Source organism: Hyperolius riggenbachi, chromosome 7, assembly GCF_040937935.1.
Source record: "Hyperolius riggenbachi isolate aHypRig1 chromosome 7, aHypRig1.pri, whole genome shotgun sequence".
Taxonomy (NCBI): domain Eukaryota; kingdom Metazoa; phylum Chordata; class Amphibia; order Anura; family Hyperoliidae; genus Hyperolius; species Hyperolius riggenbachi.
Window position 1 is genome coordinate 13,274,880 of NC_090652.1, and position 27,472 is coordinate 13,302,351.

At 49.0% G+C, this 27,472-nt stretch overlaps 2 protein-coding genes across 5 annotated transcripts in view; both read left to right on the forward strand.

Moving 5' to 3' along the window:
- Window positions 1–781, forward strand: part of SH2B1 (SH2B adaptor protein 1) — a 57,917-nt gene extending 57,136 nt beyond the window's left edge. For 3 of the 4 annotated variants that reach the window (XM_068243600.1, XM_068243602.1, XM_068243601.1), the window contains exon 9: window positions 467–781. In XM_068243600.1, coding sequence (XP_068099701.1) covers window positions 467–780 — 314 coding nt within the window. In that variant the 3' untranslated portion in view covers window position 781. The remainder of the gene's footprint in view (window positions 1–466) is intronic. The other variant, XM_068243604.1, reaches the window with a different exon arrangement.
- A 20,617-nt stretch (window positions 782–21,398) lies between these two features.
- MTO1 (mitochondrial tRNA translation optimization 1) overlaps window positions 21,399–27,472 on the forward strand; it is a 49,923-nt gene continuing 43,849 nt past the window's right edge. The window contains exon 1 of the mRNA XM_068246463.1: window positions 21,399–21,456. Coding sequence (XP_068102564.1) covers window positions 21,400–21,456 — 57 coding nt within the window. The 5' untranslated portion in view covers window position 21,399. The remainder of the gene's footprint in view (window positions 21,457–27,472) is intronic.

Sequence of the window (27,472 nt, forward strand, 5' to 3'; positions counted from 1 at the left end):
AACCGCTCGCAGCTGCCTGGCAACTGCTTGCTGAGCACACAGCTCAACAGTTCGTGGAAAAGAGGCCTTACTGTATGGAATGCTGCCTAGGTGGAGCTCTCCAGCAGTCTATTCACAGCTGCTCATGAGGACTAATTAGCCAGGTTGATATGTCTAAACAAACACAGAGCAGTGAGTTTCTTCAGCAACTATATGGGGAATGAAGACTTTTTATTGTGTGCTGTGCAAGAGTTCAGGTCTGCTGTAATTTTTTTTAAAAAACAGGCTTCTGTACTTAGACTTTATTTCGTGGCATTTCTTTTGAAGCAGAGGGTACGTTTTTACTGCAGTTTTGTTATTCCTAGTTCTTGTGCTGTTGTGTTTTGAGATATTTGTACAGGTAAGACTGAGTATATTTGGAGGCAAAACGGGGACTGATGTCAATCTTTCTTTTTCTCCCCCCCCCCCCTTTTTTTTTTGTTTGCAGAGGCAGCCAGCAGCCGTAACCCTCCCCCGCTGCCCCCACACCCTCTGTCGCGGCATCACAGTGCAGAGGGCAACGCCCAGCCGCCCTGGTACCCACTAAGCACCTCTCCTCCGGAGGATTCCATCATCAGCCGCCCCCCGCCAGAGCCCCCCGTCCCTCAGACCGAGGAGGGCCTGTCGCCTGCAGAGGACCAGGAAGAAGCCGCGATCCGCCTGCAGCAGCTGCAGCCAGGGGGCGCTACCTCGGAGGACTCCAACGACGCCAACGCTGCTTCTCGGGCTCGAGCTGTAAACAACCAGTATTCCTTTGTATAGATGGGGGGGAGGGGGGGGGTAGTGTAATATTTCTTATCTTGCTGTTTTTTCGCAGCTTGCCTTCCTTGGTACTGATATGGTTTTTGTTTTTTGAATTTTGACGCACTAACTTGGCCCGGCCAGAGGTATCTGGACTCACTGGGCCGCTGCAGTCGCCTCTACAAGGAGCATGAAATACACTACAGCTCAGTGACAATATATACACGCACACACTACAGTTTACACTGACGTTTCATTCCAGATCCACTATACGGTACACTACACCCCCTGCTGCCACAAGCAAAGTGCTATTGTGCAGTCTGTAAAAGAATGATACAAAGAGAAACTTTAACCCAGGAGTGGACTTATCCCAATCAGGAGCTGACACCCCCTTTCCCACTGGAAATGTAGCTTTTCCTGAATAGATCACCAGGTGAGGCTGATGTTGTGACAAAACCCCTCCCTCAGTGTGATGTCATTGCCACGGCCCTGACAGTTTCCTGTCTGTGAATCCTGATGCATTGTGGGAGATCACGGCTGTTTTCAACTGCCAAGCAAGCAGAATCTCCCCCTGTGCGCGCACACACACTTTTTAGCCTATCACATTGTTATAGGGTGTGTTCATAGAAAAGGGCAGTTGGTGCTGTCTTTTTTTTTTTTTTTTTTTTTTTTATGTCTGACAGCAGTAAAGATGACATCCCGCAGGCTCACGGTGGATCAAACAACATGAACGAATTACATGGCAAATATCAATCATTTCTTCATCTCTCTTTTATTTTTTAACTTTTCACTTTGCAATGCATTGATTTATTTTTCTTTCACTTAGTTCCTTGTATGTGAGAAGGCCCAGAATTAATATGTATGTGCTAAAAAACCCTTTCTCCACCTACAAATCCCCCCAACCTTCCCTGCCTGCTCACCCTACCATTAATCCATTACAGTACGTACCACTGATTAACGCCTATTCTGCACACACCTTCATTTGTAATCTTCTGCAGTGCAGTCATGTGACTTGCGATCTGTCAGCTGACTTTGGCAGCCACACCCCTACCTCGGCTTTGAGTACAACCCCTCCTCATTATCCCCTAATGGGGGGGTTGGGATTGTTTTAGATGGGGCTGCCCATCTGACACGGGGGGGGAGAGTCATTTGAAATGTATAACCTTTTATTTTACCGACAGAGACAGCAGAATCTGACACATGGCCTCGCTGACAGCACAACTGTTGGGTGGGGCAGTTTGCCTATTGCTGCCTCTGAGTTGCGGTTTGTCTGAGCTCACAGGTCTTCCTAGCTGGCTGCAAATCCAAATGGGTGATTTTTTTAAAATAATGTACGACAATGGCTCGCGTGGTACTGATTTACGTCACAGCGAAGGCGGAGATCCGCTTATCCTTCCGCCCGCTTGAGACTCCGCTTCCCACCCCCAACCGCTCACTATCTTGGGATGGAGGCGGCACAGCCAGTAAATTGGCTCTGTACACATTAAGCGTTCTTTCACCATAGCAGATGGCAGAAGACAAATAGACATGCAGAACACACCAGTGTTCTCCGCAGATTTTTTTCCCCAGCTGGTTGGCATGAAAAAGTAGCCAGGTGGGGTGCAATGGGAGAATGCAGGGCAGCATTGGTGGCAGATGACTAGGTGAGCTGATAACTGGGGTGCTCACAAAAAATAGCCGGGTGGGAAACCCGGTTAAAAGATCCTGGGAGAAAACTGCAGACCCATGTTTTTTATAATGGGTCCGTTTACACATGTCCATCTTCACCATGTCCAGGTTCACACAATACTCTTCAGAAAGACCGAACCGTTGGCCTTCATGGCATAGACCGGTATGCACCTACGTCCTGGCACGATGGACATTGCAGCAACACGTCGGCGTAGTAAATCGTATTTTGATACAGATACGCCACCGCTCCGTCATTGTGTGAACGGAGCTCCAATGTAGCCAAACACACACTAATAGTGCCCCAATTGTAAGAATGAAGTCACTCTCCAATTTAAAATCGATTAGTTAAAAGTGGGACTAAACTCAGAGTTTCCTGTCTGCTCTGAAAGATTAGCCACAGCACGCTAACCTTTACGGACAACATTTGTTCTTCATGACAGTGTATGGAAATCCGAAATCCCCTGAAGTTTAAATTTTGGTTTTACTTTTCAGGGAGCGCAAGTTGGCTCATGGACTGCAAATTAGAAAGGAACAAATGGGCAAAGTATAAACTACACTTAGGGCTGGATTTACCATAAGGCACTGTAGGCATGTGCCTACAGGCACCTGTTGATAGTAAGTGGGCTCACTTGCCTCCCTGAGCACCTCAGTTCCTCCTTCCCTATGCAGAGTCCTGATGAGTGTAAATGAAAATTTTCTCACTCGCCATTTCACTGACAAGATCTTCAGTCAGCCAGGGGCACCTCTAGGTACTTAATACTGAGGTTCATCTAGCTAACTTATACTTGGGGCACCACTAGATATCTCTAGGCACCTGTATGACGGGCAAGGGAAGTAAGGGAGAAGGACCAACCAGCACACTTGCAGTGCAGTTCGGTGGGGGTTTGTAGGCTCATGGAGGGCGGAGTCTAAGGTGCCAGGACATCTGTGCCTATAGGCTCCTCTGAGGTAAATCCGGGCCTGACTACACATATCATTCCTAATGAGTGACCAGTCAAATGACACTACATAAAACTGATAAAACCTAACCATGATGGAACAGGGAGTTCCCTAATAAACCCTAACCAGAATAGAACATAGAGCTCTCTGATAAAATGTACAGTAGACTGAGTAGAGTCTCTGATGCTGGGTAAGTGGGCTTTCTGGTTCCTTGAGACTCGATGATAAAAATAGCAGGGCTGTGGAGTCGGTACAAAAATTTTCCGACTCCGACTCCTCAGTTTCTGAAACCACGACTCCGACTCCAACTTCAACTCCGAGTGCCCAAAATTGCCTTGACTCCGACTCCTCGACTCCGACTCCAACTCCGACTCCACAGCCCTGAAAAATAGTACTATACAGTACTATACCCCACTCTATATACATACCATGAACTCTATTAAATGTTAAAATGCAGTAATTGAAAGTATATTAACCTTGGGAGAGCCATGGAACCCAGTGTTTAAGCACAGCAAAGCCTACAAAAAGTCCAAGAAGTTGTCCTTCACCGCTGTGAGTACTGCTGGCGATTTGTTTTGGTTGAGTTCTAGATAACTGGGACTCTACTGTAACTATGATGGAACATGGTGTGTCTTTATAAAACAAACATGACCGAACATGGGGAGTCCTTATAAAATTACCATGATGGAACAAACACCTCTCTAAAAAAAAATATAACCATGATGGAACATGGAGCTTCCTAATAAAACATAACCTTGATAGAACATGGAGCTTCCTAGTGAGATGTGACCATGAATGATATAACAAGCAAAAAACCTGATGTGAATGTTATTTTGAGATAACCTCAACTATTGATTGGAAATGTTCCTCCTTTTTGCTCGTTTGGGAATTGGATACAGTGATAAACACTTGTGATGTTACATTTTGTAAATGTCTTTTCCTTGGTACCTTGTGTAGATACTGGCTGTTTTGCCTGGTGGGAAAGGCTTAGCTCTTGACAGCCATCTTTTGGGGTTCCGTTTGCTTACGATGAAATCTTTAGCCGAAACACGCGATACGTTTTTTAACACTATGTAAATTCTTTATTATCTCACGACCAGAGACTTGTTTACTGGGAAAGCAGTCCTTGCATCCCCAGAGGGGCCCAGGCTGTGGGGAGCCCAAACTACTCAACCCCTTTCTCCAATGCAGGTGCCCCTACTCAATAACAAGTAGTGTGGTGGCCACACATTTTATGAGTGGAGAGTCATGGTGGCCATGTTGTTCTAGGAGGGAACATGTTGACCACACTTATGTGACCCTGGCAGATGGTCCTCCAGGCCATGAGGGTCACCACGAGTCACTCTTAAATACTAAGAGCTTGAATGTTTGGGGGAAAGCATCACATTTTGTAGTTATGACCCTGCTCGCTACGCTTAAAGGATAACCTGTTGTGGTTTTCGACAGCTGTACAGCATTGGTTATCTATTGAGTTAAATGGGGAAGACCATACATGCTGGACCCAGTCTGACCACCTTTTAGGGCATATTAGTCTCAGAAACAAATGCTTGGCTCAGCTTAGCATTAGTGTTTGTGAAATTGGCAAGCAAGCTGCAGATACTACTGGTTCTGGTTATCTCCTGGTGGAACAGTAGAAATTCTTTTGTACTTCTGCCCGAGAGATGAAATCTGTAGCACCTGGGGGGCACTTGTACACTTGTTAGATCCTTGGCCTAAATGGTCCTGAACCTTGGCTTTGGCCATAATTATCCTAGCATGTGTTCGTAGCTTTAGAAGTGAGATCACAAATTTTGTTCACACTAAGGTCTGCTTTGGCCAAAATGATCCTCTGTTAAAACTCACACACACATCCTACATAATGCACAACCAACCTCAAAACATGACCAACAAGTTGTTTACAGAACAAGTAGAGACACACACGCCAACCAACTACACAACCAACTCACTTAAATACTATGCGCGTAAGCTAAACAACGAAGTGCACATGTCCGCATTCAAAAACAACAGTTCAAAAGACTTGTACACACGTGGCCAATCTGCACAATAGTTGTGCAGGTTGATCTACAGGATGTATCTGGCAAACCACCTGTTATTAGTTATTCCTCTGGTTGTTGCCAGACGCACACACGCCCAATTATCTTCCAACAGACCAAGTTTAGAAGATAGTTGGGCAGATTTTTTGGACATGTGTACGAGCTTTTATCGTCTTAGTAGGAGATTTAGTGTGTGTATCAGGCGTCCTCTGTGTGGTTGAAAAGTCCATTGGTGGTCCGTCATGCTGGACCACCTAAAATAGACCTCTGTTATTGCAGAAACTTCTATTGAAGCCTCTCGGAGCACAGTGCTGAGTTTCCAATCCTGTCCCCTCCTCCTAACAGAACAGGCCTTTGGCCCTTTCCAGCCCAGTGGCACATGTACACTGATTGTCCTAGAACAGTCACCCAAATTTTCCCCAAACAATCATTTTGGACGACCATGATCCAAAGTGTACATGTAGTTGATTTTTAGTTATCACAAGTGCCTGTCTGTATTTGGTAAACCATCCATTCTCTGCCCCACACTAAAGTGGAAGGGCCTAATGTCCTTTGCTTACGGCTCCGCGCTGCTGGTTCCTACTTCACACTAACTGATGGGTGGCTTGTTAACTTCTACAGTGTTGTTACTGGTTTGTGGGCAGCGGGAGAGGGAGGAGCAGAGTTTAATGAAAGAGATTGCCTGTACCCTCCAATTTGATAATTGTATCAGTTGGTTGCCAAATTGATATTTTGATCGATTTCTGGCTTGAAAGGATAGATCATACATGCTCAGTCACAAGTGCTTGGTCAGGTGCATGGCAGTAACAGCGTTTGATGTTGTGACGACCGATGGGCCCCCAACTGGTGTCCCCAAGTGTAAGTGTCCCTCTCTCCCCTGCCCGCTCATGGGCACATGGCACGGCTCCCGGCCTCCTTCGGTGTCTGTCGTCACCACAAGCACCCTTACCACGGGGCACCAGGCACATGTGTGACATCACTATACGCACCTGTACCACGGGGCACCAGGCTCATGTCTGCCGTCACCACAAGCACCTGTACCACGGGGCACCAGGCTCACGTCTGCCATTGCCACAAGCAACTGGTGCCACGTTGTACAGGTACTTCCGGTAATGCCAAACACTAGAGAAGGCTAGGAGTTGTGCGGGCGGACAGTTGAGACTTTACTGAGCACGGGCTCCTGGGGGGGACACATTGACACTTGGGGGGCGGTGAGGCAGGTGGTGGAGGCGCTAGGATGATTTCTGGAAGTTGGTCTGCGCTGTATGGGCAGGCAACAGATCCCTCTCTGTTTAGATTCGATGAGAGAGGGCTCTCTCATGGTGGATCTGCCCATACATCGAGTGAAGTATGGCTTCCTTTACTGACCACTGGAGGATGTCCGGAGAATGACCTGTCTCTCCCCTTAACGACTAGAGCAGAAACCTGCTTGAACTAGTCTTATAAGCTGTGGTGGCCATTTTGACAGTGTCACATTGGCAAATGTCGAGAACCTTGATAGATCCCCTCAAAGTCCATAAACATTAGATAAGAGTTGGTGGTCACCATCTCAGTTTCCATTTGACTATCCCGCGTTCTTGGGATTCTCCGATCCCCATAAACAAGCGATTTAGCTGCCTTTACGTTTTTGGTAAGATTTTTGAAGATTGTTACTCGATGGCAACTTTTAGTTAACGGTACATTAAATATTAGTGGATTCTGATTATTTCAAGGTATTTTGCTGTAATTCCTTTTATGAAGATGTTATGGTACATTTTTTTAGTACGATATGGATTGGCACTATCCACAGGTGCTACAGGCTGCTTAACCTCCTCTTACCTCCAGGGGGCACTGTAGATTTATTATTGTTATTGATTTGTACATTGGAATAAGATTTTGACATATAAGTTTCAGTAACCAGGTACTAAACTTTCCGCACGGTACTCTCCTCCCCCCACACCCTCGCCAAACTAGAAATCTAAAGGCCAGGCTGTGATGATAGGTATCTGGAGTTGCATACATGTAATTTAGGTGTCAGGAATATTTGGCGTAGGGTAACGCCGATAAAGGGCTCGCCCTGCTCCTGCAGAAGTCCCGGCGGCTTTTAATTACTTTTCCCCCTCCAGGCCGCCATTGAATCTGGTGTAAGACCAAATTCAGCTGGCCGAAAAAATTGCAAGGTTATGGTAATTTGGGCTCTGTCGTTTGACGGCACTCAAATTACTGAGTACCGCTATAGCCGTAATGTGAACACCGCGGCGCTGGCTGTGCCCAGGTTTCCAGCATTTTTTTCCCCTGACTCATCTGGAGTTGTCTTTAAAGTGGAGCTGTACAGGACGAAAGGAAAACACAGAGAAATGCACTCTGTATGTATTTAGAGAGTTTAGCCTGTCTAATTCCCCCTCATCTCTGACTAATCACAAGTTGTAATTTGATCTCTCCCCTGTGTCACATGACTGCCGCGGCAGAGATGGCAGAGAAGCTCATTTGAAAGAACAGGCTGTTACAATATGTCTGCTTCCATGAATCAGGAAGTAGGAACACTGCAGAATTATTTTAGCATTTGTATCGGCTGTAACAAAGAATTTTTTTCTGTTTGAAGGTTACTATGCAGTTGTATATCTTTGAGAGCAGAGAGGACATTCTGAGTTCAGGTCCGCTTTAAAAACACAACAAAAAATAGAGAAATAAAGCAAGATATACACATTAGACTGTCCTCACCTGAAACAATCGTTCATGATCGTCTTGTGCGGAACGCTAGGATGTGAATGGTCTCCTCTAGATCCATTAGTGGTTCATTGTGCAGGGTCACAAGGGCAGTGAGCCGAGTAGAATGTATATACAGCTATCTTTCCTAAACGGTCACCTGAAACGGCCAGGCACGAAATATTATGGGCAAAAGAAACCTTAAAGCTGATCTGAGATGAAAAACTAACTATAACAAGTAGCTTGTCTATATATCTTCAACAGTTTATGATTATTTCTTCCTGTGATACAATGAGAGCAGCCATGTTCTGTTTGTCACATTGTCACAGGCTGAGGGCTGGAGATGCTATCAGCTTGCCTGTGTGTAAATTCACTCCCCTCTCCTCCTCCCTCCCCTCTGCCTCTGAAATCTCTGGCTAGTGAGCTCCCATAAGCCCTTGCTACAGTGCCAAGGCACAAAAGGAGCTGTGGGCGAGGCTTGTTTAGTTTATAGGGAATTAAGGGCCCGTTTCCGCTGCAATTCCGCAGTTTCCCCACACATGAATCGCACGGGGAAACATTGGGGATGACGGCACCGCGGCGGAATCGCTTGCGGGAGCAATTCGGCCGGAACCCCCCGCAGAATTCGCGGCGGAGGCTGCGAATCCCATAGCCGTCCATGGCACGGCTCATGGGATTCGCTGCGATCCCGCCCACCCGCTCAGTGCCGGCGTGCGTCTGCGAGACGCACACCGCACTAGTGGAAAAGAGCCCTAAGAGTATTAAAACAAAAAAAACAGTATTTGGCTTGAGGAACGCCCTATAAACTATATGAAAGGAACACAATTGTGAAATGAGTAAAAGTTTATCTCGGATCCACTTTAAGTGGATGTAGCTCAATGTCTTGTTCCCTCTATGTTAGCAGTGCAGTACACAGGAGCATAAGACATGCATCAAAACCCCACATAGGCCACGCCCACTAATGAGCCGGGCTGCAGAAAGTTTGAGTTGGGTGTCATTTTTTATTTCTTCTCGGCTTCAAATTTTAATCTGCAGAGGTGGCAGGTGTATGCCAAGAATCTAGCAGTTACCCATCTGCCCTGATGTGTCAACAAAGATCAGGCATGCCGGATAGTCTGGGCTTTGGCGCATTGTTCCCCTCCTTACGGCGCCCTCCCTTGGAAACGGCAGATGTGGCACCTCTTGTCAGTGAGGGAACATTGACCATGTGTGCTGGTAGAGTATGCGTAGACTGTGGAGGAAACCTACACATCCTGCAATAAAGCTGCAGTATCTACTTCCTGCTTTTCATGGAGACAGACAAAGGGTTAACCTCTAGTGTTTTACAAGCTAGCTGCTCTGCAGGCAGGCAGCTGACACAGCTGAGAGATCAAATTACAGTTGTGATAAGTCAAAGATGAGCTGAACTGCATTTCTCTCTGTTTTCCTTCTGTCCTATGCAAGAGTTCAGGTCCCCCTTAAGGTACTATTGATCCTGACTTTGTCGTGTGAATATGGCAGCTCCAAATATATACTTACATAGAGGTAGGATTTGTTTCATTGTAAACGGATGATGTTAACATGAAATTATTCTTTCATGTGTATGAAAAATATATACATCAAGAAATAATGACAAAATGTTTGCTACTTTAAAAGAGTTCCACACTAACGTGGCGTTGTAACGGACGCCGTTTTGCGCACTAACGTGGTACGAATGAAAGTCTATGAACAGTTCACACCCATGGTACAATTTTCAGCAAAGAGATAGATGCAATCGCAAATAAAATGTCTATTATTTCACCATCAAAGAACCAATCCCCTATCCTATGCCGGTTTTACTATTGACTAAATTGTCATTGAGCAATCACTATTAGAATCTATTTGGGACATCGAGGTTTACCTTCTGCCAATCCGCTCACATTTATCTGATCGCTCGGCCGATACTTTGCTGAAAATTGAACCGTTAGAGTGGGCACATTTAAGTTGCGTACACGCAAAAGATAAAACAGGGCTGAGGTGACCGCCTCTGTTGAGATGTATGTATATAGTGGCCCTTGGCACGTCGGCGAGCGGTGTCCCGAGGGCATTCTTCTTGCTTACACCCCGCCCACACTGTCATAATCCTCCTGTGCTGCTCCAATGGCCCACCTCCTACCAAACCCCTCCCCCCGCATAGCACCAACGTGTCGCTATCCCGGAGGCTAGGCTAGCATCTGTACAACAGCCTCCACCCCTTTCCTAATACCTAGAAGCTGATATGCCTTGCACATGTACAAGAAGTAGTTCTCTAATAGGGATGAGCATTGCTACAAGTTTCATACTAAATGGAAGCTTTACAGCTGCGGGCTGCAGCAAAGGGGTTAACGCTCCCTTTTCAGCTGCTCACCGTTGCGCTCCGCGTCGCATTCCATTATTCAGATACTTCCTTTTTCAAAGAACTAAGGAGGAAGTATCGGAGTGATGTGGGACTCAACAGCCAGAGGCAGCGATAAGGGTGAGTTAACACTTCAGCTGCGGCCCTCAGGTGTAAAGCTTCGAAATGCGTAGTCTGAAGCTCATCCCTTCTCACAATGTACTTGCACCCCCATAGATATCCCCCACCCATCCTTTAAATGACACCTCCGTAAATGGACAGTTTTGAGTTACAGTATTTTTACACGGCAAAATGGCCTCCTCCATGGCAGAAACGTAACAGGTATTCCTGACACCACCTAACCAGTCCATCATTTCAATTTAATGTTTAATCTTAATTTTGACAAGGGTGTGGTCTGCTTTTTATTTTTGCTCTATGTATGTATACATATAAATATATATACTATAAGTGTATATATCTACTCCCATTAAAACACACACACTATATATATATATATATATATATATATATATATATATATATATATATATATATATATATATATATATATATATATATATATATATATATATATATATACGCTCCCGATTAAGTAATCCTTTTTGTTTTGTTTTTTTAATTTATTTTTCTACTGTGTAATAGTGATAATAGGTACCTTTTTTTCTGAAGCTGTTTTCATTTTATCTAAAGGTTTTTTTTTTGTTTGTTTGTTTATTTTGCATTTGTAAAACCGTATTTACCTTTAAAATCTATTTGCCTAAAAGTATATCTTTAAATTATTTATTATACGAAATTGTTGGATCGGTTTTAGATACAAAAAACTAAAAATAAAAAATGAGAAAAAAAAAACATGGAGGGAAAGGAGAAATGTTATCCTTTCTGCGGAACACAAAAAATGTATTGTTTAACAAGAATAAAAACAATTAACTAAGCCTCTGCTGCCGGTGTCTGGTGTCTTCTCTGTAGAATTCCTTTTGTCGGAAGTGTTTATAGGACGACTATTGTGAAAAATGGTAAAATGTGAAATACATACATACTGTACATCTCTTCACAAGTGAAATGCACTATAAATGTGTCTGTCAATCAGCTGTTGCAAAGGCATGTTCATAGCTTCACATATCCTGTCTATCATAGCCTCTGTCATCCTCTTCTATTACCTTCTATTTTTCCAAGCATCAAAGATTTTTCCAAAGACTTAAGTCATCTCATTATGTGACCAAAATATTTGAGTTTTAGTAGTATCAGCCCTTCTAGTGGGCTCTCTGGCCTTATTCCTGTAAGTATTGACCGGTTTCATCTTCTGGCAGTCCAGGGAACTCTCAGTAGCTTTCTCCACACCCACGGTTCAAAAGCACCAATTTTTCTACTCATGGTCTTATTTATAGTCTAGCTTTTACAGCCACATGTTACTACTGGGAGGATGATGGCTCTAACTCAGCCAGGGCAACATCTGCAAGGAGTTTGTATGTTCTCCCTGTGTCCGCGTGGGTTTTCCCCAGGCACTCTGGTTTCCTCCCACATTCCAAAAACATAGATAAGTGAATTGGCTTCCCCCTAAAATTGGCCCTAGACTACAATACCTACACTACACAATACATACATAGACATAGGACTATAGTAGGGATTAGGCTGTGAGCTCCTCGGAGGGACAGTTGAGTTAGTGACAAGACAATATACTCGGCACAGTGCTGCGGAAGATGTTGGCGCTAGAGTTGGGCCGAACCTCCGATTTTAGGTTCGCGAACCTGGTTCGTGAACTTCCGCGGAAGGTTCGGTTCGCGTTAAAGTTCGCGAACCGCAATAGACTTCAATGGGGATGCGAACTTTGAAAAAAAAAAAATAATTATGCTGGCCACAAAAGTGATGGAAAAGATGTTTCAAGGGGTCTAACACCTGGAGGGGGGCATGGCGGAGTGGGATACATGCCAAAAGTCCCCGGGAAAAATCTGGATTTGACGCAAAGCAGCGTTTTAAGGGCAGAAATCACATTGAATGCTAAATGACAGGCCTAAAGTGCTTTAAAACATCTTGCATGTGTATACATCAATCAGGTAGTGTAATTAAGGTACTGCTTCACACTGACACACCAAACTCACCGTGTAACGCCCCGCAAACAGCTGTTTGTGTAGTGACGGCCGTGCTGGACTGGTGCGCACCATGGCGAGAGTGCAGGTTTTGGTGGCTTTACAGCCCATATGGTCGCCTGGCTGATGTAGCTGAATGACAGAACAGTGACTGTCCAGCTGATCAAATTTGGTCTGACCACAATGAAGCAACGACCTTATTATCTTTTGTGTGCCCCCCGAGACACTCATCTAGGCGCCGGTCATTGCTTCATTGTGATACGCAAGCCCCTTCACCACGGCAAGGTAATGATCACGAAGGGGAATGGGTGCATGTACATGCCTTTTCTTTTGTTGTTGCAGCTGCCCGCAGTGCAGCCAGAAAAATTAGGCAGTCATGTACACGCACCAGAAAAATTATTACAGCGGCCGCTGCTAGCAGCGGCCTAAAAAATTCAGCAATCCGCCTGGAGTCCCGGACCCTGTTGGTGGTGGCGGAGAAGGTAGTCAAGCGGCCTGCAGGCAGACATGCTGTGTGGAGGGACTGGGAGTGACTTAGTCTTCTTGGGGCAGGCCAGGCAGCCAGTCACACGGCGTGCAGGCAGAGATGCTGTGTGTGCGGGGACTGACTTAGTCTTGGGGCGGGCAGCAGCCCTCCGGGATCCATGCCTCGTTCATTTTGATAAAGGTGAGGTACTTAACACTTTTGTGACTTAGGCGACTTCTCTTCTCTGTGACAATGCCTCCAGCTGCGCTGAAGGTCCTTTCTGACGCTTGCGGCAGGGCAGGAGAGAAGTTGGATGGCAAATTGGGACAGCTCTGGCCACAGGTCAAGCCTGCGCACCCAGTAGTTCAAGGGTTCCTCATCGCTGTTCACAGCAGTGTCTACATCCACACTTAAGGCCAGGTAGTCGGCTACCTGCCGTTCCATGCGTTGGAGGGTGGATCCGGAAGGGCTACGGCGAGGCGTTGGACTAAAGAACGTCCACATGTCCGACATCACCATGAGATCGCTGGAGCGTCCTGTCTTTGACTGCGTGTACACGGGAGGAGGATTAGTGGCAGTGGTACCTTGCTGGCGTTGTGCTGTCACATCACCCTTAAAGGCATTGTAAAGCATAGTTGACAGCTGGTTCTGCATGTGCTGCATCCTTTCCACCTTCCGGTGAGTTGGTAACAGGTCCGCCACTTTGTGCCTGTACCGAGGGTCTAGTAGTGTAGCCGCCCAGTACAGCTCATTCCCCTTGAGGTTTTTTATACGGGGGTCCCTCAACAGGCAGGACAGCATAAAAGACAAAGTCGGATCCAGTACCCTCCATCTCCTCTTGCTCTTCCTCAGTGACGTCAGGTAAGTCAACCTCCTCCCCCCAGCCGCGAACAATACCACGAGAAGGTTGAGCAGCACAAGCCCCTTGCGACGCCTGCTGCGGTTGTTCTCCTGCCGCTGTCCCCTCCTCCTCCTCCTCCTCCTCCCCCAAAGAAACACCTTGCTCATCATCCTCTGAGTCTGACTCGTCTTCTGCACACGACTGCTCTTTTCCTCCTCCTCCCCCCTCTGTGCTGCCGCAGGTGTTGAGGAAACAGCTGGGTCTGATGAAAATTGGTCCCATGCCTGTTCCTGCCGTAACGGTTCCTGGTCACGCTCATTCACAGCTTCATCCGCCACTCTACGCACAGCACGCTCCAAGAAGTAAGCGTAGGGAGTTAAGTCGCTGATGGTGCCCTCACTGCGGCTCACCAGGTTGGTCACCTCCTCAAACGGCCGCATGAGCCTGCATGCATTTTTCATCAGTGTCCAGTTGTCGGGCCAGAACATCCCCATCTTCCCAGACTGTTTCATTCTACTGTAGTTGTAGAGGTAGTGGGTCACGGCTTTCTTCTGTTCTAGCAGGCGGGAGAACATGAGCAGGGTCGAGTTCCAGCGAGTCGGGCTATCGCAAATGAGGCGTCTCACCGGCATGTTGTTTTTGCGCTGAATTTCCGCAAAGCGTGCCATGGCTGTGTGACATGGCCTCAAATGCCCACAGAACTTCCTGGCCTGCTTCAGGACATTCGCTAAGCCAGGGTACTTTGCCACAAATCTTTGAACCACTAGATTCATGACATGTGCCATGCAGGGTATGTGTGTCAGCTTCCCCATATGCAAAGCGGCAAGCAGATTGCTGCCGTTGTCGCACACCACGTTGCCTATCTCCAGGTGGTGCGGGGTCAGCCACTCATCCACCTGTTTCTTAAGAGCAGCCAGGAGAGCTGCTCCAGTGTGACTCTCCGCTTTGAGACAAGACATGTCTAAGATGGCGTGACACCGTCTTACCTGGCATGCAGCATAGGCCCTGCGGAGCTGGGGCTGTGTAGCTGGAGAGGAGAACTGCCACTCAGCCAAGGAGGAGGAGGACAGCGAAGAGCATGTAGCAGGAGGAGAGGAGGTGGCAGGAGGCCTGCCTGCAAGCCGTGGAGGTGTCACAATTTGGTCCGCTGCGCCCTGCTTGCCATCGTTCACCACCAGGTTCACCCAATGGGCTGTGTACGTAATGTAGCGGCCCTGCCCGTGCTTGGCAGACCAGGCATCCGTGGTCAGGTGTACCCTTGACCCAACGCTCTTCGCAAGAGATGACACCACTTGCCTCTCAACTTCACGGTGCAGTTGGGGTATGGCCTTTCTCGAAAAATAAGTGCGGCCTGGCATCTTCCACTGCGGTGTTCCGATGGCCACAAATTTACGGAAGGCCTCAGAGTCCACCAGCCGGTATGGTAACAGCTGCCGAGCTAACAGTTCCGCCACGCCAGCTGTCAGACGCCGGGCAAGGGGGTGACTGGCCGAAATTGGCTTCTTCCGCTCAAACATTTCCTTCACGGACACCTGACTGCTGCTGTGGGCAGAGGAGCAGGAACCGCTCAAGGGCAGAGGCGGAGTGGAGGAGGGTGCCTGTGAAGGTGGAAGGGAGAAAGCGGTAGAAGCAGATGGAGGAAGAAGAGGAGAAGGAGGGTGGCTTTGCTTTTGTGTGCTGCTGCTGCTTTTGCTCAGGTGGCCATCCCATTGCTGTTTGTGCCTTTTCTCCAGGTGCCTTCGTAAGGCACTTGTCCCTACGTGAGTGTTGGCCTTTCCACGGCTCAATTTTTGTTGGCAGAGCGAACAGATGGCTTTGGTCCGATCTGAGGCACATACATTAAAAAATTTCCACACCGCTGAGCCACCCTGGGATGTGGGCACTATGGGGACCTCAGCAGCTGATGCTGAAGGGCAAGTTGGCTGGCTGTACATAGGTGGCGATACATGGTGCCGGACTCTGCCACCAGCTGTTTCTGACGAAGAGCTGCCCCAGCTTCTTTCAGCAACTTCTCTCCTCCTACTACTCTCTGACTCCCCCTCTGAACTGTCCCCCTCTTCATCTCCTCTATTGGGAACATACAGAGGATCCCTATCATCGTCATCATCGTAGTCATCCTGCCCAGCTTCGCTTGACTCAGAAAAATCCAAACATGCACCATCAGTAGGTCCTTCATCCTCCTTACACGTTACATCCATAGTGTTGCCGCGTACCGCAGACATATGAGCTGGTGAAAATCCATCTGGCTGTAACAACAATGGCTGTGCATCAGTGATTTCACCACTAAATAATTCTTGCGAAGTGTCAAATGCAGCGGAAGTGGTGCTAGTAGTAGCGCTGGTGGCTGAGCAAGATGAGGTGTTCTGTGTCGCTAAATACTCAACCATGTCCTGACAATCTTGGGACGTGATGGGACGTGCCTTCTTCCGAGCACTGTACTGTGGGCCAGGTCCACACGAAATTACATTTACACGACCTCGCGCAGACCTGCCGGGTGGCCTTCCTCTGGCTCTGGCACTACCTCTTCCTCTACCTGTTTTGTCCATATCGGGTATGCACGGAGTGGTATATCACACTGCGTGCACTCACGTAGGTAGGTGGGTTCACTTAACTGCACAGGTATGCGCACTGATGCGGTGGGTTCACTGAACAGAACAGGTATACAGTGGCGGGTTCACAGAACAGGTATGCAGTGGCAGGTTCACTGAACACAACAGGTATGCAGTGGCGGGTTCACTAAACAGGTATACAGTGGCGGGTCCACTGAACAGAACAGGTATGCAGTGGCGGGTTCACTGAACAGGTATACAGTGGCGGGTTCACTGAACACAACAGGTATGCAGTGGCGGGTTCACTGAACAGAACAGGTATGCAGTGGCGGGATCACTAAACAGGTATACAGTGGCGGGTCCACTGAACAGAACAGGTATGTAGTGGCGGGTTCACTTAACACAACAGGTATGCAGTGGTGGGTTCACTGAACAGGTATGCAGTGGTGGGTTCACAGAACAGGTATGCAGTGGTGGGTTCACAGCACAGGTATGCAGTGGTGGGTTCACTGAACAGGTATACAGTGGCGGGTCCACTGAACAGAACAGGTATGCAGTGGCGGGGTCACTAAACAGGTATACAGTGGCGGGTCCACTGAACACAACAGGTATGCAGTGGCGGGTTCACTGAACACAACAGGTATGCAGTGGCGGGTTCACTGAACAGGTATGCAGTGGTGGGTTCACAGCACAGGTATGCAGTGGTGGGTTCACTGAACAGGTATACAGTGGCGGGTCCACTGAACAGAACAGGTATGCAGTGGCGGGGTCACTGAACAGAAATGGTATACAGTGGTGGGTTCACAGAACAGGTATGCAGTGGCAGGTTCACTGAACAGGTATGCAGTGGTGGGTTCACAGCACAGGTATGCAGTGGCGGGTTCACTGAACAGGTATACAGTGGCGGGTTCACTGAACAGAACAGGTATGCAGTGGCGGGGTCACTAAACAGGTATACAGGGGCGGGTCCACTGAACAGAACAGGTATGTAGTGGCGGGTTCACTTAACACAACAGGTATGCAGTGGTGGGTTCACTGAACAGGTATGCAGTGGTGGGTTCACAGAACAGGTATGCAGTGGTGGGTTCACAGCACAGGTATGCAGTGGTGGGTTCACTGAACAGGTATACAGTGGCGGGTCCACTGAACAGAACAGGTATGCAGTGGCGGGGTCACTGAACAGAACAGGTATACAGTGGCGGGTTCACAGAACAGGTATGCAGTGGCAGGTTCACTGAACAGGTATGCAGTGGTGGGTTCACAGCACAGGTATGCAGTGGTGGGTTCACAGAACAGGTATGCAGTGGTGGGTTCACTGAACAGGTATGCAGTGGTGGGTTCACAGCACAGGTATGCAGTGGTGGGTTCACAGCACAGGTATGCAGTGGTGGGTTCACAGCACAGGTATGCAGTGGTGGGTTCACAGCACAGGTATGCAGTGGTGGGTTCACAGCACAGGTATGCAGTGGTGGGTTCACTGAACAGGTATGCAGTGGTGGGTTCACAGAACAGGTATGCAGTGGCGGGTTCACTGAACAGGTATGCAGTGGCGGGTTCACTGAACAGGTATGCAGTGGCGGGTTCACTGAACAGGTATGCAGTGGCGGGTTCACAGCACAGGTATGCAGTGGTGGGTTCACAGCACAGGTATGCAGTGGTGGGTTCACAGCACAGGTATGCAGTGGTGGGTTCACAGCACAGGTATGCAGTGGTGGGTTCACAGAACAGGTATGCAGCCAGACAGGAACAAGTTAAGCCTAACTAATCTTTCCCTGAGAGACAGTCTGCAGCAGCTCGCCCTACTCTCACTAACGCAGGCAGCACACGAGTGACCGTAATGGCCGCCGCTGCCTGCCTTATATAAGGGGGGGTGGGGCTCCAGGGGCTAGTGTAGCCTAATTGGCTACACTGGGCCTGCTGACTGTGATGTAGAGGGTCAAAGTTGACCCTCCATGTGCATTATGGGGCGAACCGAACTTCCGCAAAGGTTCGCCTGCGGGACGCGAACGCGAACCACTGAAGTTCGCATGGAACCGTTCGCAGGCGAACCGTTCGGCCCAACTCTAGTTGGCGCTATATAAATACAAAATAATAATAACTATCCTGATCTTTGTTGCAAAGCAGGAAAAAAGGTGCTGTGGAAAGAAGGGAGCCACTATAGGCACTCTTAGTAAATGCTGCAATGCGCTGCAATGTACGGAAACTTGGAGCGCCCACTATGCAAAGCCGCAATTTGCATAGCAGGAACACTCGTTGCCGCTGTGCGCCCAAGTTAGCTGACATTGGCAAAAATTGCCACTTTGCAGCAGGGTGGGGAGGTTAAGGGTTAGGTGACATGGGGGGCGGAGTTAAAGGTCGGACACCACCAGGGGGGTTGAAGGGACCCTAAGCAGTGCAATAAAAAAGGAAATCTTGAGTTACGTGGGGCTTCATCCAGAACCTTGTAGCCTGTGAGGTCCCCCGGCGTCCTCCTGGTTCCTTCCGTGGTCCCACTGGCTGCTCCGGTAGTCCGGTGACTTTGGCTGAAGTTGCGCATGCGAGCCCCCGGCATGGCATCACACCGGTAGCGCATGCTCGGTTCTCTGAAGACTGGACCACGCATGCGCTGAATGCTTATGGCGACCGGCGTGCTGATGTGCGACTTCAGCCAAAGTCGTCGGATTACCGGAGCCGCCAGCGGGACCACTGAAGGGACCAGGAGGACACCGGGGGACCTCGCAGGCTACGGGGGGCTGGAGGAAGCCCCAGGTAGATCCAGACTTTCTTTTTTGCTCAGGGTCCCTTTCAGGGTTAGACATAGGTAGAGGTTGGGTTCTGTGTGAGAGTAGGGTTAGGTTGACTAATTTGGTGAACGATCATTTATGAACAAATATTCGTATGAACAGTCGAAAATAAAGGTTTGGGACCACTGACCGACAAATATTTCCTAACCAATCTGATAAGATTGATGGGATCGATTCGAAAATCATATCGATTTCATTAATAGATTTTTGTTGGTTAGGCCCTGTTTACACTTAAAGGGGTTCTCTGGTACCTATAGAAAAAGCTAACAGTGACACTTACCTGGGGCTTCTATAGGCCCCCTGCGGCTGTAATGTCCTGCGCCGTCCTCCTCCGATGCCCCGTTCCCCTCTGCCGGCAATCTGCTAATTATTCGTCTAACTAGACGACTAGAACTGCGGCAGCCCTTAGTCTAGTTAGATGAATAATTAGCAGATTACTGGCGGTGGGGCCGATAGAAGCCCCAGGTAAGTGCCAGTTTTAGCTTTTTTATAGGTCCCGGAGAACCCCTTTAATCAGTTGGTACGCAACTGGTAAGTGTGAAAGCTGCCATAGGAAAACATGGGCATTACTTTGAAAATCAGTTGTCCTTTCAGTTATAACTGAGAGCAACTGATTAAAGGGGCCCATACACTTATACTATTTCCCGCCGATATACAGCAGATTCGATCACTGATGGAATCTGCTGTGAAATCGTTGCGCAAAAGCCGACCAATCGATTTCCGTCCAAAATTGATCGTTCCCGTCGATCTGTCCGCGCGGAAGATTTCGCTCGATCGCCTGCGGGTCAGGAGTGCGTCGATAGCGGCGTTCGAATGTCCAACAACAGACGCTAACAGTGATACATTACCTGCTCCGGCCGTCGCGTGTCCCCGCTGTCACCGCTGCTCTTCTGCTGGGCTCCGGCAGGCTTCACTTTTTCCTGTCCCGACAGGAAGTTTAAACAGTGGAGCGCCCTTTACTGTTTAAACTTCCCCGGACAGGAAGTAAAGTGAAGCTGGAGCCCAGAGCGGAGAAGAAGACAGCGGAGATTGGGGGACTCGCGCCGGCCGGATCGGGTAATGTATGGGGGGGGGGGGGGGGGGGTGGGGGCAGTTAGCGGCAGCTTCACAATCTGTTTGCAGTAAAGGCAGCCATACGATCCCTCTCTGATCAGATTCGATCAGAGAGGGATTTATCTGTTGGTCGATCTGATGGCAGAGCGACCAGTGTATGGCAACCTTAACCACTTGAGGACCCACCCTTTACCCCCCCTTAAGGACCAGCGCTGTTTTTTATGATCTGTGCTGGGTGGGGTCTGCAGCCCCCAGCACAGATCAGGTTACACGCAGAGCTATCAGATCGCCCCCCTTTTCTCCCCCCTATGGGGATGATGTGCAGGGGGGGTCTGATCGCTCCTGCTGGCTGTATTGTTGCGGGGGGGGGCACCTCAAAGCCCCCTCCGCGGCGAAATTCCGCTTCTCCCTCTCCTACCTGCTCATCCCCGGTGATCGGGGCTGCACAGGACGCTATCCGTCCTGTGCAGCCTGTGACAGGACGTCCCCTGTCACATGGCGACGATCCCCGGCCTCTGATTGGCCGGGGATCGCCGATCTGCCTTACGGCGCTGCTGCGCAGCAGCGCCGTACAATGTAAACAAAGGAGACATACGCCTCCTACGTTTACATTTAGTCTGCGAGCCGCAATCAGAGACCCGCTCCGTGATCTAACAGGAAACGGCCGCTCGCGCGAGCGGCCTTTCCTGATTAATTAGGGAGGCACCTGGCGACGCAGAACTGCGTCGCTGGTCATCCAGCTACCACTTTGCCGCCGCACGGTATGAGTGTGTGGTCGGCAAGTGGTTAAGTGTAAACTAAGTGGTCTCAAGCAATCATTTCCAATCGTTCATACAAATAATTGTTCATAAACAATCATTCACCAAATTGTATCGCTGGTGAACGAGAGACAAAAAGAAGCTGGTGTTCGACACCAAAACGGGGATAGTTTTTGAGGTATGAACTCCACAAAGGATTTTACTGGCTGGAAAAATCACCAGTGCATCGCTGTGATCCCAGCTGCAGCCAGCAGAGGGCGACAGAGAACAGCGCTGCCGTATCTCCGTCTACAGTCAGAGGCTCACAGAAAGCAGCGCCAGCTGCAGCCAGCAGAGAGCGACAGACTGCAGCGCTGCCGTATGTCAAGGCGCAGCCAGCAGAGGGCTACAGAGAGCAGCGCTTCCCTTCCTCCAGCCGCAGCGTCTCTATGATGAGTCATGAGGTCTGCAAGATGGCGGCGTCCATGGCAGAGCACGGGGGGAAGGTGAGAGAGGATTGTGGGGTGTTTGGGGTGATTTGAAGAGATGCTGCTTGTGGATTATAACACCGAGGGGGAGGGGACACACACACTATATATATATATATATATATATATATATATATATATATATATATATATATATATTTATTTAGTATTTATGTAGCGCTGACATATTACGCAGCGCTGTACAGTGTATATATATATATATATATATATATATATATATATATATATATATATATATATATATCGTCACTAACTGTCCCTAGCTCACAATCAAATCCCTACCATTGCCATATGTCTATATTATGTAGTGTAAGTACTGTAGTCTAGGGCCAATTTTTAGGGGGAGCCAATTAACTTATCCGTATGTTTTTTTTGGAATGTGGGAGGAAACCGGAGTGCCCGGAGGAAACCCACGCAGACACGGAGAGAACATACAAACTCTTTGCAGATAGTGCCCTGGCTGGGATTCGAACCAGGGACCCAGCGCTGCAAGGCGAGAGAGCTAACCACTACGCCACCGTGCTGCCCAAATATATATATATAAAATATATGAAGTGAGAGGTACATGGATTCTGCCATATTTATTTCCTTTTAAAGAATCCCAGTTGCCTGGCTGTCTTAGTGATCGTCTGCCTACCACAGCCCCTGAACAAGCATGCTACAGATCAGGTGTTCCTGCCATTATTGTCAGATCCGACAAGATTTGCTGCATGCTTGTTTCTGGTGTGATTCAGACACTACTGCAGACACATAGATCAGCAGGGCTGCTAGGTAACATTAACAGGAAGGAAACATGGCAGCCTCCATATCTCTCTACCTTCAGGTGTCCTTTATAGCAAAAAAGTAAATATAAATATATATTTATATATATATATATATATATATATATATATATATAAATATATATAAGTATAAATACCTCAGTAGAGGGAGGAGCCAGAAGCTTCCCACATCCTCCTTGAGAGACGGCTGCTTGCCGGAACGCTCTTCTCCTTAATGGCCATGCTGTAGTCCATGAATGAGCGCATCCGCACGGCTTTCCCCTCGGTGCACCTGCGGGCTGTCAGTACGCTGCACTCGACCATGGATGGGAGCGCGGCCACACTAATCTATTCAATGATTCCATGTTAAATAGGTTCAGAGCATTCCCAGCACTGGTGAGCTCGAAGGGGATGGTGGAAGCCTTTGGACTATTCCTCTACTGAGGGACGTATGTAGCTTATTATCCTAAATTGCCTTCAGGTACACTCAGTACCTGCCATATTTGTCACGTTTTAACCTGTTAAGAACCACAGGCTTTAGACCACCTACGTGACAAGGATATTTTTTACAAATTAGGTCACTGCAGCCTTAAGGGCTCGCTGCAGGGCCGTACAGCTTAGTACACAAGTGATTCCTGCAACCCCCACCCCACCCTTTTCTGCCCACCAACAGAGCATTCTGTTGGTGGGTTCTGATGGCTGCCACTTTGTTTATTTATTTTTTGAATAAATGTGGCTTTTTTTTAAAAAAATTTATCCATCCCCCCGCCAGCCAATCACTGCAATTGGCTGTCATAGGCATCAGCCTATGACAGCCGATGATGTCTATGACAGCCGATCGCTTTTCTGCCTACCAGTGGGACAGCCGTGTCACAAGACTGTCCCCAGTACAGCGCTGCCGTAGGTCGCAACGCTGTGCAGTGTAAACAGTCTCCTAGTGGCGATCGCTGCTGGGACACTGATGACGGGGCGGAGTTGCGCGTGCAATTGGCGATGAGCGGTCCTGGGGCTGCCGCCGCCTTCACGTGAATTGGTGTGGATCGGTCGGCTAGGGGTTAACCCTCCTGGCGGTTTGGCAAAATCCGCCAGGGGGCAGCAAATACGTTTTTTATTTATTTTTTTTTTTTTTTCATGTAGCGAGACGAGGTCTCGCTACATGATAGCCGCTGCTCAGCGGCATCCCCCCAGCCCCTCCGATCGCCGGCGGCGATCAGAGATCAGGAGATCCCGTTCAAAGAACGGGATCTCCTGGAGGGCTTCCCCCGTCGCCATGGCGACGGGGCGGGATGACGTCACTGACGTCAAAGGGGACTCCGATCCACCCCACGGCGCTGCCTGGCACTGATTGGCCAGGCAGCGCACGAGGTCTGGGGGGGGGCTGCGGCGACGCGTATAGCGGCGGATCGGCGGGTAGCGGCGGCGATCGGGCACTGCACGCAGCTAGCAAAGTGCTAGCTGCATGCAGCAAAAAAAAATTATGCAAATCGGTCCAGCGGGGCCTGAGCGGTGCCTCCCGGCGGCATAGCCCGTGCTCAGCACGGGCTTACCGCCAGGGAGGTTAAACAATACCAGTTGCCTGGCAGTCCTGCTGATCTCTTTGGCTGCAGTAGTGGCTGAATCACACACCTGAAACAAGCATGCAGCTAATCCAGTCTGACTTTAGTCAGAGTACCTGATCTGCATGCTTGTTCAGGGTCTATGGCTAAAAGTATTACAGGCAGAGGATCAGCAGGACAGCCAGGCAATCTGCATTGTTTAAAAGGAAATACATATGGTAGCGTTTAAATCCCACTTACTTCACGTGTGCTTTTGTTATATTCACTCCTATTGGGCTCTATACTCACTGACTCCTGGGGTCCAGCACTGGCCTCTCAGAAGTTAAACGCCGCTTCCGGAAGTGACCCGGGACGGTGTATACATGCTCTAAGGAGCGCTCGCATCTCTCCCAGCTTTGTAGCCACGGGGGGCGGGACTACAGCACTGGCGGGAAGGAAAGGGTATTTAAACTCTGGCGAATCGCTGCTCAGTGCTGTTCCATCCAAGCAGCTGCGGTGTCTTCACGCTGTTTGTGACCGTGTCACAAGCCCTGTCAGTTCAGCCCACTCAGTCCTGTCCTGTAAGTTTGCTCCTCCCTCTTCGCTCCTGTCAGTTTGCTCCTCCCACTTTGTTCCTGTCAGTCCAGTCCTGTCTGTTCATTCCGATCAGTCTGATCTTGTCAGTTCAGCCCTGTCAGTTTGTTCCTGTCAGTCCAATCCTGACCAGTCAGTATTGTCAGTCCTATCATCCTGTCACCTGTCAGTCTCGTCATTTGCCAACTTGCCAGTCCTGTCACCCGCCACTCTTGTCACCTGTCAGTCCCATCATCTGTCAGTTCAGCCTTTAGTCAGTCCGGTCACATCAGCCCAGTCAGTCTGGTCTGTTCCGTTAGTCCGCCCTCCTTCCATCATTGCAGGGTCCACCCCTCCTGTTCTTCTCATCACCGGTGGGTCAGTCCCGGGGGTCGTGACCTGGAAGGCACCAGGCAGCAAAGTAGTCCGTCGCCCTCTGGAATGACGGCCCATAATCCCTTGCAGGGTTTGCTTGTGAAGATCCGTGCCCACTTAGACCCCATGCCCTGGGGGTTCCCGCACCAATCAATGGGGCTGAGACCAACAGGACCCTGACCGCTTTACACTGGTCAGCAGTTCTGTGGAGGGGCAGGAAACACAAAACAGAACCTGGTACATAATATAGAATAGTAAATACAGTGACAAATGTAACATGATGATCAAACTGCATAGCAAGTTCCAAGACACAAAAGGGTGAGGGAGCCCTGCCCTTACAAGTTTACAATCATAACAAGCATTACCTTAAAGTCAACCTGAGTTGAGAGGGATATGGAGGCTGCCATATTTATTTCCTGTTAAACAATGCCAGTTGCCTGGCAGCCCTGCTGATCTATTCGGCTGCAGTAGTGTCTGAATCAAGCATGCAGCTAATCCATTCGGATCTGACAGTAATGTCAGAAACACCTGCTGCATGCTTCTTCAGGGTCTATGGCTAATAGTATTAGAGGCAGAGGATCAGCAGGACAGCCAGGCAACTGGTATTGCTTACAAGCAAATAGATATGGAAGACTCAATATCCCTCTCATCTCGGGTTCACCTTAAAGTGTTTAAGGCAAACCTCAGGTTACAATAGATGTGCGTTCTAAGAAGAGGGAAGTCTCGGGATCCTTGTAGAAGCTTCCCACGCCTTCCTCTGGCCCCCGTTGCCAAGAGCAGACCTACTGAATAAATCTGACAAGGGCATGTCAGAATGACGATCAGGACTGGTCCAGGCTCTTCAGACGTGAGAGCAGCCATGCTAGTGCCTGAAGAGGAGCACGTCTGGCTCTTCCAGGAGGTCCCAGTGAGGAGGATATGGAAAGTCTCCACAGCATCCAGAGACTTCCTTGTTCTTTGGTAAGTATTTCTTTTTTTTTTTTACCTGCGGTTCGCCTCTGGTTCTCTTTAAAGGGATACTGTAGGGGGGGTCGGGGGAAAATGAGTTGAACTTACCCGAGGCTTCTAATGGTCCCCCACAGACATCCTGTGCCCACGCAGCCACTCCCCAATGCTCCGGCCCCGCCTCCGGTTCACTTCTGGAATTTCAGACTTTAAAGTCTGAAAACCACTGCGCCTGCGTTGCCATGTCCTCGCTCCTGCTGATGTCACCAGGAGTGTATTGTGCAGGCCCAGTATGGTCTGTGCCTGCATAGTACGCTCCTGGTGACATCATCGGTAACAAGGACACAGCAATGCAGGCACAATGGTTTACCGACTTTAAAGTCAGAAATTCCGGAAGTGAACCAGAGGCGGGGCCGGAGCATCGGTGAGTGGCTGCGCCAACACAGGATGTCTGCGGGGGACCATTAGAAGCCCCGGGTAAGTTCAACTCATTTTCCCCCGACCCCCCCTACAGTATCCCTTTAAAGCATACAGAGCACATGGTAAGTACTGTATTAAAACCATCGCAAATGAACCTTCCCCAAGAAAGGTTTGTTAATTGTGTGGGGCTTTGAGGGTGCAGCATGCATTTACTTACCTTCCGGGTTGCTGCTCTGTACCCCCCGTCCATATGGAGGCCTCCATTTTCTGTGTCCTGTGCCACAGGTTTCCGCAGTGGTTTCCTATGCTGGTTCCATGTATTTTCTACTGCAGGTTCGAAAACCCAGTCTAGGCACCAGAAGGGCTAGGGCAGGCATGGGCAAACTTGGCCCTCCAGCTGTTAAGGAACTACAGGTCCCACAATGCATTGCAGGAGTCTGACAGCCACAGTCGTGACTCATAAAGGCAAATGCATTGTGGGACTTGTAGTGCCGTAAAAGCTGGAGGGCCGAGTTTGCCCATGCCTGGGCTAGGGGCATCATCCATCTCTCAGCCACGAATAATAATGCCTCAGTTCTGAGTTCACCCTCTCCAGCGGTGAGTGAGGACAATGATCTGTGCCACCTGTCAACGTTGAACACCAAGAAAGCCTCTGGTCCTGACGGAATGTCACAAGTAGCGCTGTAGGCGAACAGTTCGCCTGCGCAGCCGTATTACTCCGGGTCATAGCGACCCGGAAGTAGTAACGGCCCGTTACTACTTCCGGGTCGCTATGACCCGGAGTAATACGGCTGCGCTGGGCCGGCGGTGCGCGTCTTTGATCGCACGCTTGTTGCCGGGCACTCTCTGCGCATGAGCATGACGTCACGCACATGCGCAGAAAGTGCCCGGCAACAGGCGCGTGATCGAGGACGCGCACCGCCGGCCCAGCGCAGCCGTACTACTCCGGGTCATAGCGACCCGGAAGTAGTACAAGTGAGGAGTTCGCCGACATCACTAGTCACAAGTCTGCCTGAAAACGTCTTCCTGGCGGCTCACTCCCATCCTCACCTCCATCTATGCCAGGTTCCTTCAGGAAGGCAACGTTACAGTGTGCTTCAAGAGGTCTTCTAGCATCCCTGTCCCTAAATAAACAGAGAATCTCTGACCTTAGCAGCTACAGGCCCTAACATATGTCATCATAAAGATCTTTAAAAGAGTGGTCCTGTCCCACCTTATTGACCAGATTGGACCCATTGCAGTTTGTGTATAGAGCTAAGAGATCCACTGATGCTGCCATCAATATCTGCCTGGAACTCACAAACGACCACCTGGACAAATCAAACTCGTATGCCAGGTTCCTCTTACTGGACTCTAACTCGGCCTTTAGTACCATCTGCCCCTGCATTCTACAGAACAATCTTC